The sequence below is a fragment of the Crocuta crocuta genome, unplaced genomic scaffold (genome assembly GCF_008692635.1).
Source record: "Crocuta crocuta isolate KB4526 unplaced genomic scaffold, BGI_CrCroc_1.0 scaffold170, whole genome shotgun sequence".
In the NCBI taxonomy this organism is placed as follows: domain Eukaryota; kingdom Metazoa; phylum Chordata; class Mammalia; order Carnivora; family Hyaenidae; genus Crocuta; species Crocuta crocuta.
In genome coordinates, this window is record NW_027527853.1 from 6524772 (window position 1) to 6539848 (window position 15077).

The window sequence follows — 15077 nt, forward strand, 5'->3', positions numbered from 1 at the left end:
TTAATCTTTTGTAGTGGGATTATTTCCTTACACTTGAAAAATGGAATATTAATGAAAACCCATTTTGGGTACATACATGAGGGGTAATCAACTACATTTTTTACATATATGGTCTAAGTCTGTATTTTAATGTATAAAATTCACATCAGTATCCCTGAAGAAAATATTCTACCCTATTTGGGGAGAATTCTGAAGTCTCCTTCACCAGAATAAGCCTTGGTCCATAGTGTTTAAATCCTATTGGTGGCATCTATCAAGCAGTAAACAGAAAAGCAGAAAGATGAGTATGTTTTATGTTTCTGATTCTTTGACACTAAACTTAACATCAAGATTTAAACAATTTGACCAACATCACCATTTCCTTTTTTATTAAAAAACATTTTTTTTAGTGTTTACTTATTTTTGAGAGAGAGAGAAAGAGACCAAGTGCTAATGAGGGAGGGGCAGAGAGAGGAGACACAGAATCCGAAGCAGCCTCCAGGCTCCGAGCTGTCAGCACAGAGCTCGACACAGGGCTCGAACTCACAAACCATGAGATCATGACCTGAGATCATGACCTTTCCAATTTTACTACTGAAGTTTCCTTTGTAAAAAAAAAGAAAAGAAAAGAAAGAAACGGGGAGGGGAGGGGAGGGGAGGGAAGGAGCACTTTTTCATTTTGTCATTTTGGATGCATTCCCAATATGTGTGGATCCTAAGGTGCCAGCCCACTGCCTTACCCACTTCCAGAAGCCCTCTTCACCCTGCTCAGGCTATGGTTCATCATAGTGGGCTGCCCTGCCATATGGATACCCTTCTAATCCCACTTAGGTTCTGCCTCCTAACTCCAGGCTACCGTGGGTCTTCAGTGCAGAAACCCTTAAAAGCTTCGGAGCTAAAATGTTCAGGTTGGGAAGGGAGAAAGAAAGAGGGCCTTTAAAGAAACAAAAAACCAAACTTGGTATGAAAGTAATATGTGAACAATTAAGCGTTCACTTAATGATCAAAATGCTAATACTTAGAATAATCAGTCCAGTAACAAAAAAAAAAAGTAACAAAGATGTATGTAAGTAAAGAACTGCTGATTTTTTTTTTTTTTTTTTTAAGCATCAAAAGGAATCTTAAAGGTCACTTGGTGTTCACCATTCCACTAACTGGAGAATGATGAAGAGTATCTTCCCACCAGAGTTGGCTATCCAAGCTAAGTATGAACATTTGCAACCAGTTCCCCTGGAAGATAACAGAATCTCTCGAAAGTAACAGAAGACTTCTATAAATTTACTCATCTCCTTCCTTTTCCAACACAACCTTCTACCATCTTTTCCAATTTCCTCCTAACTCCAGGTACCCACACCTCTACTATATGATGATTCCCCTCTGAATCAGCTCTAAGTTTTCAACATTAAATCAGATTGTGGTGTAATACCACAGAAGGAGAATGGCTAGTGTGGAATAAAGTCTGACTAGTTTCCCATACTTTAGACACAAGACTTCTATTTACGTAGCCTAAAATCACATTTTACTATTTTTTTATTTTTTACAAATAGTTTATTGTCAAGTTGGTTTCCATATAACACCCAGTGCTCATCCACACAAGTGCCCTCCTCCATGCCCATCTCCCCCCTCCCCCCCCACACCCATCAGTCCTCAGTTTGTTCTCAGCATTCAAGAGTCTCTTATGGTTTGCCTACATTTTACTATTTTATTTGAATTCTAGTATAGTTAACATATAGTGTTGTATTAATATCAGGTGTACAAGATAGTGATTCAAAAAAATTTTTTTAAATTTTTTTAAACTTTTTAAAAAATTTTCTGAGAGAGAGAGCGTGAACAGAGAGGTGTCAAAGAGAGAAGGAGATACAGAATCTGAATCTGAAGCAGGCTCCAGGCTCTGAGCTAGCTGTCAGCACAGAGCCCAACGCGGGACTCAAACCCACAAACTGTGAGATCACGATCTCTAACCAAGTATGACACCTAACCAACTGAACCACCCAGGTGCCCCTAGTGATTCAAAAATTCCATATACCAACCAGTTCTCTTCATAATTGTTTTTAAAACCTGGTTTGCTCAGATCCTATTACATACCAAATGAACCATTATGAACCAAACGAGCACAATTACTGGAATTTATTCCTATAATAATGGGAAGGAGGGAAGGAGGGAGGGAGGGAGGAAGCAGGCAGGTGGAAAAGCACGTCTTTAATTCACTGCCAAATGTCAAACCTTCTTTCCACATGGCGAACAGTGGGGGAGAACAATAAATAATTACCTGGATTGGTGTTCCAGAAAGAATAATCCTATAATTAGCAGTCAGTTGCTTTACAGCTTTTGACAATTTTGTTTTTCCATTTTTGATGACATGGCCTTCATCAAGAATACAGTAGTTAAATTTAATATTTCTAAGGGAGAATAAACAAAAAAATTAGCACCTTTTAATATATGGCAGGAACTATATAGTCTTTCAGACAGGAAAATATTAACACTCTTCATAAGTTTTTCTAAAAAAATTTTTAATTCTTACCTAAAGAAATCTATGTCATTCCTTACAACATCATATGAAGCCACTATCAGATTGTGCCTTTTTACTTGATGCTGTAACCTGTATTTAAAAATAAGATTGGGAAATGAGGAATCTGCAAAGTCTGTAATAGAATTTCAAAGAGGGAAACTACAGCTACCATCTTACAAGGTATTTTCAATGTGCCTACTAAGTCCAGCATTCTTTTCTGCTTATTCCACATCCATGACCCTACTACCTGAAGACCGGTCTTTTGACTTGGCCTTATTAGCTTAACTCAGCCTGACTAGAAAAGAAATGGGTACCTGATTCAAAATGTGGTGGACATTGTAACTTTATTTGCTAACACCTCTTCCTCGAAGGCACTATTTTGTGTGGGGGGTGAGGTGAAGCCATCAGTCACATGTCCCCAAAATCACCAAAGAGATTAAACACTGAATCAGGTTGAGCCATTCACAATATTTTATCCTCTGACCATAAAGACTAGTTTGGGGGCATGACCCAAAGCCAGTCAGTCATTTCCAGTATTGATATATTCATGATGGGAGAGGGAAGATCTCTGTTCATGACAGCGGCTAAGCTAGGTGAATGTGGGCTTCTGTTTATGTTAGTCATCTTATTCATTGAATGCACAAACCAATGAAACAAGTTATATGGGGAGAAAAGGCAAATGAGAGCAATTTAAATGTGCCTGAAGCAAGAATTCACCCCTGAAATTCTCAAGTTAGTGAATTAATGGATTTCCTATTTGCTTAAGTTTGTAAAATTCTAACTAAAGACACTACAGTAAATTCTTTAAGAGTGCAAACTGTTGATTTGCCTGTGTTCAAATTCTCATCTATTTAATTAGCTGAGTGACCTTAGACCCAGACCCCATGTCTTATTAGACTTGTCTGCAAATGGAACAAAATAAATAACCATACTTCATGTGGTGATTGTGCAAATACACAATACACAATTTTACGTAAATGTACAACTACTAAGAATAATGCCTGGCTAGTAAGTGCTCAATATAGGTTACCTATTATGAATACAGAGGGGCAGCAAATTTATGGACTAATCAGCAACCTATGACTATCCATGATTTAAAAGATAAACTGAAGGAGTAGAGTTAAGATGGTGGAAAAGTAGGGGGCCCAAAGCTTGCGTTGTCCCTCAAACACAGCTACATAAATAGCAAATCATTCTGAACACCCAAGAAATATATCCTAGGGCAGAGAAACAAATTGCACATCTACAGGTAGAAAAATGGCCATATCATGGAAAGTAGGAGCTACAGAGAAATGATCTGGAGGAGAAAAGAGCTGCAGGTGTTGCAGAGGGGAGGGAGCCTTGAACACAGGAAAAGGAGGGAGGGATGAAGGGGAGCAGGGAGAAGGTGGGGGGGGAGAGGATGCAAACAGTGCACAGGGGATTGCACAAAAAAATTCTTCCCCAAACCACCGACTAGGGAAAAGGAGAGGGGCTGACTACCTTTAGAAGTCCCCACCATCACCGGAGTTGTGGCTCTGGGACCTTAGCAGTGCTGTGGTGGGGAGAGAAGGTGGAGGCCTGGGAGTGGGCAGTGTGGTCTGGGGATGCCCTGGGTTGCACAGGGGAAAACAGTTCTTCTTGAAGTGCATTTGAAAATGAGGGCACAGCCTCTCAGGGGACAAAGAACTGGCTTGCTGATGTGCTACCCTGTTCACTAGCATAGGAACAGAGACACCTGCTGAGGGCAGCAAACCTTGGTGCCAGCTTTTTGCTGTGTTTTATCATAAACTACGAACCACTGCACAGTCATGCGACTGCTTTACCGACACAAACCAACACTGGCCAAAGCATGACAAGACCCTCCCCCAGAAGACTGGTACAGGTCTCTAACATTTGGAGTTGTGAAACTCAGCAACACACCTGAGTTAAAACACAGGAGTATTGTGCCACTAGTAGGCAGACAGCATGAACACAGGGTGAAGGCAGCAATCTGACAGCATGAACAGAGGGTGAAGGCAGGGTGAAGCTGGGGATGTAGAGAGGTGATTGTTTGCTTTTCTGTGAGGGCTTCCTGAAGAGTGGCAGAAATGAACTCCCTGCTGCAGGGACGAGAGAGCAGGATGATGCCATTTCACCCCTGCCCATCAGCACTGACCCACTTCAGTGAGCTATACAGCACCCCCCAGCAGAGGCTGCTTACACTAAGGACTGCCCCCCTGCACCTTGCAGGTGCATTTCCATTTGGGCAAGTCTGTCTCAGAATCAGCAGAGCAGGTCCCTCACCCAGAAGACCAGCACAAACACCTAATATACACCAAGTCTACTGATCACAGAGTGCTGCAAAGCCTCAGTTCTAGGGGAAATAGATATCACTTCTAACAGGGAGACCAGAACACACCTAGTTAAAACCTGCCACACAGCAGACAACATCCAAACCCCCCAACTGTAGGCAAGGAGAAACTTTGTAGAGCATTGACCTGAAGAAAGAAGCAGCCAAAATACAACAGTAGAGTGCACACTCTGAAATACCTCCTGAAGCACCAGGCCTAAAACAGTGTAAGATCCTTTCTTAATATAGCCATTACTCTCAGGAGTAGGAATACAACAGGCTTTCCTATCTCTGTGTGTCTCTCTCTCTCTCACACACACACACACACACACACACACACACACACACAAACACACCCAGTAACCTAGACATGATGACAAAACTGAGGAATTCACCCCAAAAGAAAGAATAGAAAGAAGCAATGGCCAGGGAATTAATCAAAAGAGATATAGATAAAATGTCTGAACCAAAATTTAAAATAACAATATTAAGGATACTAGTTGGGCTTGAGAAAATCGTAGAAGATACTACACAATCCCCTAATGCAGAGATAAAAGAACAAATAGCTAGTCAGGCTAAAATTTAAAATGCTATATTTGAGGGGCACCTGTGTGGCTCAGTGAGTTGAGCATATGAGGGAATACATGAATTCAGCAAAGCCACAGGATGTAAAACCAACATATAGACATCTGTTGCATTTCTATACAGCAATAATGAGGGAGCAGAAAAAGAAACCAAGGAACGGATCCCATTTACAGCTGCACCAAAAACCATAACATACCTAGGAATAAACTTAGATCTGTACTCTGAAATATACAGAACACTTTTAAAAGAAATTGAAGAGGACACAAAGAAATGGAAAAGTATTCCATGCTCATAGATTGGAAGAACAAACATTTTAAAAATGTCTGTAGTGGGGCGCCTGGGTGGCTTAGTCGGTTATGCGTCCGACTTTCGCTTAGGTCATGATCTCGCGGTTCGTGGGTTCGAGCCCCGCGTCGGGCTCTGTGCTGACTGCCAGCTCAGAGCCTGGAGCCTGTTTCAGTCTGTGACTCCCTCTCTCTCTGACCCTCCCCTGCTCACGCTGTTTCTCTCTCTCTCTCCTAGAAATAAATAAAAATATATTTAAAAAAAAAAATGTCTGTAGTATCCAAAGCAATCTATACATTTAATGCAATCCCTATCAAAATACCAACAGCATTTTTTGCAGAGCTATCACAATCATAAAATTGGTATGGAACTACAAAAGACCGAACAGCCAAAGCAATCTTGAAAAAGAAAAGCAAAGCTGGAGACATCACAGTTACAGACTCTCAAGCTGCGTTACAAAGCGGTAGTCATCAAGACAGTATGGTACTGGCATAAAAACAAGCATACAGATCAATGGAATAGAACAGAAAACCCAGAAGTGGACCCACAACTATATGGTCAACTAATCTTTGGTGAGACAGGAAAGAATATCCAATGGGAAGTCTCTTCAACAATGGGTGCAGGGAAAACTGGACAGCAACATGCAGAAGAATGAAACTGGACCACTTGCTTACACCACACATGAAATAAATTCAAAATGAATGCAAGACCTAAATGTGAGTCAGGAAACCATCAAAATCCTACAGTAGTAAAACATGCAGCAACCTCTCTGACTTCAACCTGAAGAGCTTCTTAATAGACCCATTACCAAAGGCAAGGGAAACAAAAGCAAACATGAACTACTAGGGCTTCAAGATAAAAAGCTTCTGCACAGCAAAGAAAACTATCAACAGAAGTTGCAAAGGCAGCCTATGAAATGGAAGAAGATAGTTGCAAATAACGTATCTGATAAAGTGTTAGTATCCAAGATCTGTAAATGATTTATCAAACTCAACACCCAAAAAACAATCCAGTTAAGAAATGGGCAGAAGACATGAATATACATTTTTTCAAAGATATGGATGGCTAACAGACACATGAGAAGATGTTCAACACAACTCATCCTGAGGGAAATACAAAGCAAAACCAGGATGAGATACCAACTGACACCTGTCAAAAGAGCTAAAACTAACAACACAGGAAACAACAGATGTAGGCAAGGATGTGGAGAAAAGGTGAGAATATAAACTGGTGCAGCCACTCTGGAAAACAGTACACAGTCTGCTCAAAAAGCTAAAATTACAACTACCCTATGACCTGGCAATTGCACTACTAGGTATTTACCCAAAGAATACCAAAATACAGTTTCAAAGGGATACATGGACCCCAATGTTTACAGCAGCATTATCAATAATAGCCAAATGATGGAGATAACCCAAGTGTCCACCAACTGAAGAACAGATAAAGAAGATGTAGTATATACATACAACGGAATATTACTGAGCCATCAAAAAGAATGACATCTTGCCATTTGCATGGACATGGATGTAGCCAGAGTGTATTATGCTTAGCAAAATAAGTCAGAGAAAATTACCACATGATTTTACTCATGTGGAATTTAAGAAACAAACAGATGGAAANGAAAGGGAAGCAAACCCTAAAAGACTCCTAACAATAGAAAACAGAGTTGATGGAGTGACGTGGGTAGGGGATGTGCTAAATGAATATTGGGTATTAAGGAGGGCACTTGTTATGAGAGCAATGGGTGTTATATGTAACTGATGAATCACTAAATTCCATTCCTGAAACCAGTATTACACTAAATGTTAACTAACTAGAATTTAAATTAAAACTTGAAAAAAAAAAACCTGAAATCAATGAAACTCTGCTCTTCAAAATTTGCATTTAGGGGGCTCCTGGGTGGCTTAGTCAGTTAAGCTTCCAACTTTGGCTCAGGTCAGATCTCATGGTTCATGAGTTTGAGACTGCGTCAGGCTCTGTGCTGAGAGCTCAGAGCCTGGAGCCTGCTTCAGATTCCGTGTCTCCCCACCTCTCTCCACCCCTCCTCTGTTTGTGCTCTCTCAAAAATAAACATTTTTAAAAATCTGTATTTAGGAACATGAGGGATGTACTAGTTTAAGAGAGAAAGGGTAAAGCTCAATGAACTCTAGCACTGATATGGTCTCAGGGCAGCCAGAGCAGCCCTTGTGGAGCAAAAGCATTTTGGGGATGAAGGAGTTTTTAGAGAAAGAGATGCTGTGATTACAAGGCTCCCAAGAAGGGCACAGTGAATGGCTTTGGTTCCTAGGTCCAATATTTAGAAAATCCAATTGACTGTTAACAATAGCTAATGTCTCTGAACTCTGAAGTGTCTCACTGATTGTATATAACATACACTCATCTTTCTTAAATAAGGGAGGTTCTGACAATCAAAAAAACTAACTAGAAATCATTTTTAACAAATTTTATTCTTCTAAAGTTCTTAAAACAGAAAATTAAGTATTTTTGTTGTAGAGTTCTTACCTTATTCTTTCAGTAGGAGGTCCAGTATAATGTAGTGGATTGAGATACTCTTTGGAGCAAAATTTACCTACTTCATCCACCCAATGACCTGTTAATGTTGGCGGACAAACCACCAAGGAAGGAAGTGGCATACATTCTGCCAGTTTTGATCTTGCATATTCTTGGGCCCTTTACAACAATAAAACACAATAAATTAACCAGGGTTTCTTTGTTTTGTTTTTTTACATTTCTCAGCATCTAAAACCCCTTTTCCAAGAAATTAACATTTTAAATTACCGGTGACAGTGATCTCCTGCTAGAATGCAGATGGACTGTAAAGTTTTTCCTAAACCCATGTCATCACACAGAATTCCATGAAGTTTATATTTATTAAGAAATGCTAACCAATTCACACCATCCTGAAAAGGTTAGGAGAAAGAGGAAAAAAATTATAAATGTGAACAGATTATAAAAATTTTTTTCTTGTAAAACACATAGGTACAGATCAAAAAACTGTGTTTTTATAGGTAAAGGGGTAATAAATGGGTAAAAGACACTAAACACAAGATTTTACTAAATAAATTTTAAAAACTCTTCTAGGTACATTGGAAGGAATAGTCACTATTCATTAGATAAGGATAAAACTTTACCTGTTGATATTTTCTGAGTTCAGCATTAATTGGTACTGGTATTTTGTAATTTTCTAATTTTTTCCCATCTAATAACTGCTCCAAAAAGTGTCGTTCCTTGGCTTTCAATTGGATTAGTTCTTCTGACATATTTGGAGGGTCTGGAATGCCTGCCTGAAGTGATTTTTTAAAGTGTATTAAAACTATTTACTACAGTTAATTTGTTCATACTCAGATTATGAAATAACTGCAAGTCTTATCAAAATGTAAATATGAAGAAAAGTAATTCAGAAAGAGTAATAGTTAAAATAAGTAATAGTAATAAGTAATAATAGATAATTTTAAAGACTGGACAATGAATAGAGTTTAAATTTGGCAGGTATTAAAAGCATTATGAGATGACTAAATAAGCACATGTGAGGTATTTTAAAGAATACACCTACAACTTATTTTCCCCACACCAGGCATTACTTGATAAAGAGGCAAATAAAATTACATAGCTTATTTTAAATAAAAGGCTGTTACTGGAGCTTCTCAATTTCAGTGTTATGAAGCCCTAGGGTATTAGCTCTCAAAATGTAGTCTGCAGACCCCTCAGGATCCCCAAGATTTTTTCAAAGGATCATTGAGGTCAAATCTATTTCATAATAAAGGAAAGACATTGTTTGCTTTTTTCACTTTGTTGACATTTGTACAGAGGCTCCAAAAGTAATGATGCCTTACTGCTTATGCCTCAAAAAGAATTAAGGCAACATCACTCAATGTACTAACAAAAGTCACTGTGTTACAGCCACGCACCAGCATTTATTTTTAAAAGCCAGTTTCATTTAAAAATGTCCTTATTAATGCAGTAGAGGCACCTGAGTGGTGCATTGGTTGAACGTCTGACTTTGGCTCAAAGTCATAACCTCATAGTTTGTGAGCTCGAGCGCCCCAAGTCCTCCCCATTGGGCTCACTGCTGTCAGTGCAGAGACCACTTTGGATCCTCTGTCCCCCTCACTCTGCCCCTCCCCAGCTTGAGCTTTCTTTCCTCTCTCAAAAAAAAAAAAAAAAAAAAAAAACCCCAACAATGTTCTTAAAGTAGTAAACCTACTAGACCTAGACCTCAACCCTTGAATGCACATCTTTTTAACATTCTGTGAAGTACACATAAAGCACTTTTGTTGCACATCAAAATATAGTATGTTGAGGAAAAGCATTGTGAGATTGTTTAAATTGTGACCTGAGTGAGCCATTTTTCAAAGAACAACATTTTACGTGAATGGACTAACAAACTGTTATTCTGACTTGGCTATCTGGCCAACATTTTCTTGAAGACAAATTTGTCACTTCAAAGAAAACAACTGACATAAACTTGCTGCCAATGATAAAACTCAATCTTCCAAGAGAAACGGCACTGTGAGTTTGAGCTTAAGTGTATACACTTCCTAGTACTTAAAAAGAATTTTCTGTTGGTGATCTAATGAATCTGATTTGCTATTTTATGCAAAATATTATCAACCTTTAAAAGATATAAATAACTCATTGAATCAGTATTTTCCAAATGACCAATGTTTATGCTACAAAACATGTATGGATAAAAGACCTATTCATAAGTGTAAGGTAAGCCATTAAATTTGAATGTAGAGAGGAGTGCCTGAGTGGCTAAGTCGGGTAAGTGTCCAACTTTGGCTCAGGTCATGTTCTCAAGACTCTTAAGTTCAAGCCCCACGTCAGGCTCTGTGCTGACAGCTCAGAGCCTGGATCCTGTTTCAGATTCTGTGTCTCCCTCTTTCTTGGTTCCTACCAACTTGGTGCTCTGTCTCTCTCTCTCAAAAATAAATGAACATAAAAAAAAAACCCAGGTGTTTTTTTTTTTCTTTAAATGTACAGAGTTTTTATATTCACGGATAGGATTTTTAGATTCCACATTGCACATAAATGTAATAATCTTTCTCTTACTGAGTTTTGGTATGTTATCAGATAAAAGAATATCCACAATGCTTGACTTTCTTCATATACCTCAACCCAAGAAACATGTTACAACAGCCTGAATGCTAAAGCAAATATAACAGTCCTGCTATCTACTATTAGGCCAGGCATAAAAGAAATGTGCAAAGGTGTCAAACAATGTCACTCTTCTCACTAGCTTATTTTTGTTTTAGGAAAAAAAGTTACTTTTCATTTTAAAATGTTACTTATGGTAATATCTAGTGGGTTTATTAAATGAAATAATAAATCTTTTTTATATTTCTCAGTTTTAATTTCTATTACAGAAAATATGGTAAAAGCTCTTTGGGGTTTTCAATTTTTAAGAATGTAATGACCAGAACGTAGGTGGCTCAGTTGGTTAAATGTCTGACTTTAGCTCAGGTCATGATCTTGCAGTTTGTGAATTCAAGCCTCACTGTTCAGGCTCTGTGCTTACAACTCAAAGCCTGGAGCCTGCTTTGGATTCTGTGTCTCCCTCTCTCTGTTCCTCCCCCACTAGACTCTGTCTCTCAAAAATAAAAAAAAATAAAAATAATTAAAAAAAGAATGTAATGAGATCCTCAGACCAAAAAGTTTGAGAACTGCTGCCATATGGTATATCTAAAGTTAAGAAATGTAAAATTCTGGAAACAGAGTAACAATTAAGGTCAACTAAAATACAGGGGTGCCTGGATGGCTAAATTAGTTGAGCAGCCGACTTCGGCTCAGTTCAAATTCTCATGGTTCATGAGTTCAAGCCCCACATCAGGCTCACTGCTATCAGTGTGGAGCTTGCCTCAGATCCTCTGTCCCTTTCTCTCTCTGCCCCTCTATGCTCTCTTAGTCTCAAAAATAAACATTAAAAAAAGGTCAATTAAAATACATATTCCGTATCACATAAGAAATAGTACCAGAGGAATGAAGTATGCACACTGAGTCTTAAAAATGACTACCATTATGTTTTCAAAAGGCTTAGGAATTAACAACTGTATCTAATAAAATAAAAACACTTTAGCAGATCTAATAGCATATGATGGTCATCAAAATGGGGCCTTTCTGCACAATGCTTTACAAAGAAATAACAAAACTGTAAACATCTATCTTCATGGGATTTTTAATAACAACCAGCCATAAGGCCACATAAGGAGGTCCATTTCCTAACAATGAAACTCTAAGCCAAAATGTCATAAATATTATCCAGTGCCAGGAACTCTTTCTGTGTATATATTCCTCATTCCAATTACTATTAAATCAGCAACAGTTACTAATAATGCAAGGAATTAGAGCTTCTGTCAAAATTACTTGAATCCTTCTCAGTATATATTTCAGAAAAGCACATGTTCTTCCTGTGAAGATGTAACAAAGGAAATCAAGATAGAGTAGAACAGGAATATACTTGGATGATATTGTTTCTATTGCTACATCTTCAAACTCAGTAAGCTTTTCCTTTGAATTAATGCTTAATTCTTCCACTAATCCCAACCAGTGTGTTTTTATTTGTAATTGTATTTTTCATCTCAAGAAGTTGAATTTGCTTTGTTCTTCTTTCTTCCCCTTTACTGATTATATTCATGCTTTCCTCTACCTTCTTGAACATATGGGGGTATATCCTAATGTCCTTGTTTACTAATTCTATCAGTTGGGTCATTTCAGGGTCTGTTTCTATTGACTGACTTTTCTGCTGGTTATTGGATCTATTTTCATACCTGGCCATTTTCCGGTGGGTGCTAAACATCATTTATGTTGTTGGGTGTAGGATTTTTAGGTTTTTTTTTTTTTTACTTTATTTTTGAGAGAGCATGCACATACAAGCAGGGGAGGGACAGAGGATTCAAAAAGGACTCTGTGCTTACAGCAACAAGCCTGACATGTGCTCAAACTCTCAAACTGCGAGATCATGACCTGAGTGAAGTCAAACACTCAACTGACTGAGCCACCCAGGCATCCCTTCTTTGGTTTTAATATTTTAGAGAGATTTTCTGGGATGTGGTTTAATGATACTTGAAATCAATGTGATCCTCCTTTTAAGGCTACTTTTTTTAAATATTTATTTTTGAAAGAGAGAGAGAGAGAGAGACAGAGAGAGGATGTGCGCAGAGAAGGGGCAGAGAGGGAGACACAGAATCTGAAGCAGGCTCCAGGCTCTGAGCTGTCTGCACAGAGCCCGATGTGGAGCTCAAACTCACAAACCATGAGATCATGACAGGAGCTGAAGTTGAATAGGTAACCAACTGAGCCACCCAGGCACCCCCTTTTCAGGCTCATTTTTAAGCTTTGTTAAGATAGAGCAAATCAGCTTTCTGTCAAGGGCTAATCTGATCTCACTACTCAGGCAATATACTTCTCAGAACTGTGCTTAATGCTCTAAATGGTAGGAAGTCTTCTGATTCAGTTTAGTGGAAACACAAACTTCCTGATCATGTGTGAGCTCTGGGAATTGTTCCACCCACTCCTTTCAATGATTTTTTTCCTCCCAGTGTCAAACATATATTCTCACACATATGCCCAGATGAATACTCAGCCCTGGTGTGGACATCTGGAATCTGGAGCTTCCTCTTCCTCTCTGCAGCTGCTTCATGAGTACTTGCAAATTCTAACAATCGTGTCTTACCTACCTCCTGAACTCTTGACTATTTTTTTTTAATTTTTAAATGTTATTTATTTATTTATTTCTGAGAGAGGGAGAGAGACAGCGTGAGCAGGGGAGGGTCAGAGAGAGGGAGACACAGAGTCTGAAACAGGCTCCAGGCTCTGAGCTAGCTGTCAGCACAGAACCTGATGCAGGACTCGAACCCAGGAACCGTGAGATCATGACCTAAACCGAAGTCAGATGCCCAACTGACTGAGCCACCCAGGCACTCCAACTGTTGACTATTCAAATTGGTGGAATCATGAGGCTTTGATTAGGTTTCACTTCCCTGTCCTATGGCCTGGGAACTCACTCTAGACAGTAAGTAAGCTAGGGCACTTCATTTTTTTTTCCTCTCATGAATTACTATCCTGGGTTGCCTACTGTTCAGTATCTGAAAAATCACTGATTCATTTTGTCTAATTTTCTACTTAAGGTAGGAGGATATATCTGGTTCTGTTGGTTTTCTTTTTTAAAGATTTTATTTTTAAGTAATTGTTACATCCAAAATGGGGCTTAAATTTACAACCCTGAGATCAAGACTTACATGCTGTACCAACTGAGCCAGCGAGGCAACCGTGATCCCTGTTTTTCTATCATGGTGAGAAGTGTAATATAGATCACATTTTTCTAATTTTCACATCAAAGAGAATTTGACTAATCTTTTCTCAACCTTTAATGGTCAGAGTCTCTTTTCTCTGCCAAACTGTTTATCAAATATTATCAGTATCCTCTTAAAAAATAGACTCTATCTCCTCACAGTGGATTGGGCTCTCTTTTGGGTCACTTCCATTCTAATCCATAAAAAGCTATTAAACTGATTTTCCTAACAGCTATTTCACTGCTTTCTGCTGTTAGATTAATGTTCCTAAAGCATTTTTTCATTATCTACTCCTTTGCTCAAAGAACACATGGTAGTTTCCTATCACTCACTGATTCCAAAATGAAAAAGGGTCAAGGGGACTAACTATTTTACAAGTAAGATGATGCAAGGTCCAAGAATTTAAAAAAATATGAATAAGACCTAGGAAGACAGGAAGAAAATGGAAACTATTCTGGAAATGACTTGTGTCTTTTAATATAGTAGTCTAGTATTTTTTTTCATGGTACTTATTTTAATACTTTTTACTGTGGAATAAACTATTCATATAGACAAATACATAAATAAGTGTACAGTTTTATAAAATAAACAACTCTGTAACCATTACCAGTTCAATAAAAATAGCCCTGCCATAATCCTACAAGATCCCATATGTTCCTTCCCAGTGATAACTGACTCTCCTTTCCCCAAGAGATGATCACTTTACTGACTTTCATGGCAGTCTTTCTTTTCTTTATATCTTTATCACCTACGTATGCATCCCATGTACTTCTTATTTTTGAGCTTCATAAAAATGGAATCTTATGTTAAAGATTAGTACTGTTTTGTCTTTACCTTGTTCATTTGTCTGCAGTATCATCATCATCATCCAGTTAACATATCTACTCCATTGATGATGAACATCTTAGTGGTCTTAAACTACTATAAATAATGCTATGAAAAATATTCTTGAAGCTATGTCTTGGTACGTGTGTATGAATTTCTCTAGGCTATATATCTAGGATGAATTTGCTGGGTTATTAGAATGGGAATCTTCAACTTCAGCAGACAGAGCCAAACTTTTCTTTTTTTGTTTCATAGAGGTTATCCAACTTATGCTCATACTCTACTGGTAGGA

The 15077-nt window shown here is 38.3% G+C and overlaps 1 protein-coding gene across 3 annotated transcripts in view; it reads right to left on the reverse strand.

Annotated features, from left to right (window-relative positions):
• Nucleotides 1-15077, reverse strand: part of BTAF1 (B-TFIID TATA-box binding protein associated factor 1) — a 102434-nt gene that overhangs the window by 14894 nt on the left and 72463 nt on the right. For all 3 annotated transcript variants that reach the window (XM_077779904.1, XM_077779897.1, XM_077779888.1), the window contains 5 exons: nucleotides 8801-8953; nucleotides 8448-8569; nucleotides 8172-8339; nucleotides 2501-2578; nucleotides 2249-2378 (listed from right to left, as the gene is read on the reverse strand). In XM_077779904.1, coding sequence (XP_077636030.1) covers nucleotides 2249-2378; nucleotides 2501-2578; nucleotides 8172-8339; nucleotides 8448-8569; nucleotides 8801-8953 — 651 coding nt within the window. The remainder of the gene's footprint in view (nucleotides 1-2248; nucleotides 2379-2500; nucleotides 2579-8171; nucleotides 8340-8447; nucleotides 8570-8800; nucleotides 8954-15077) is intronic.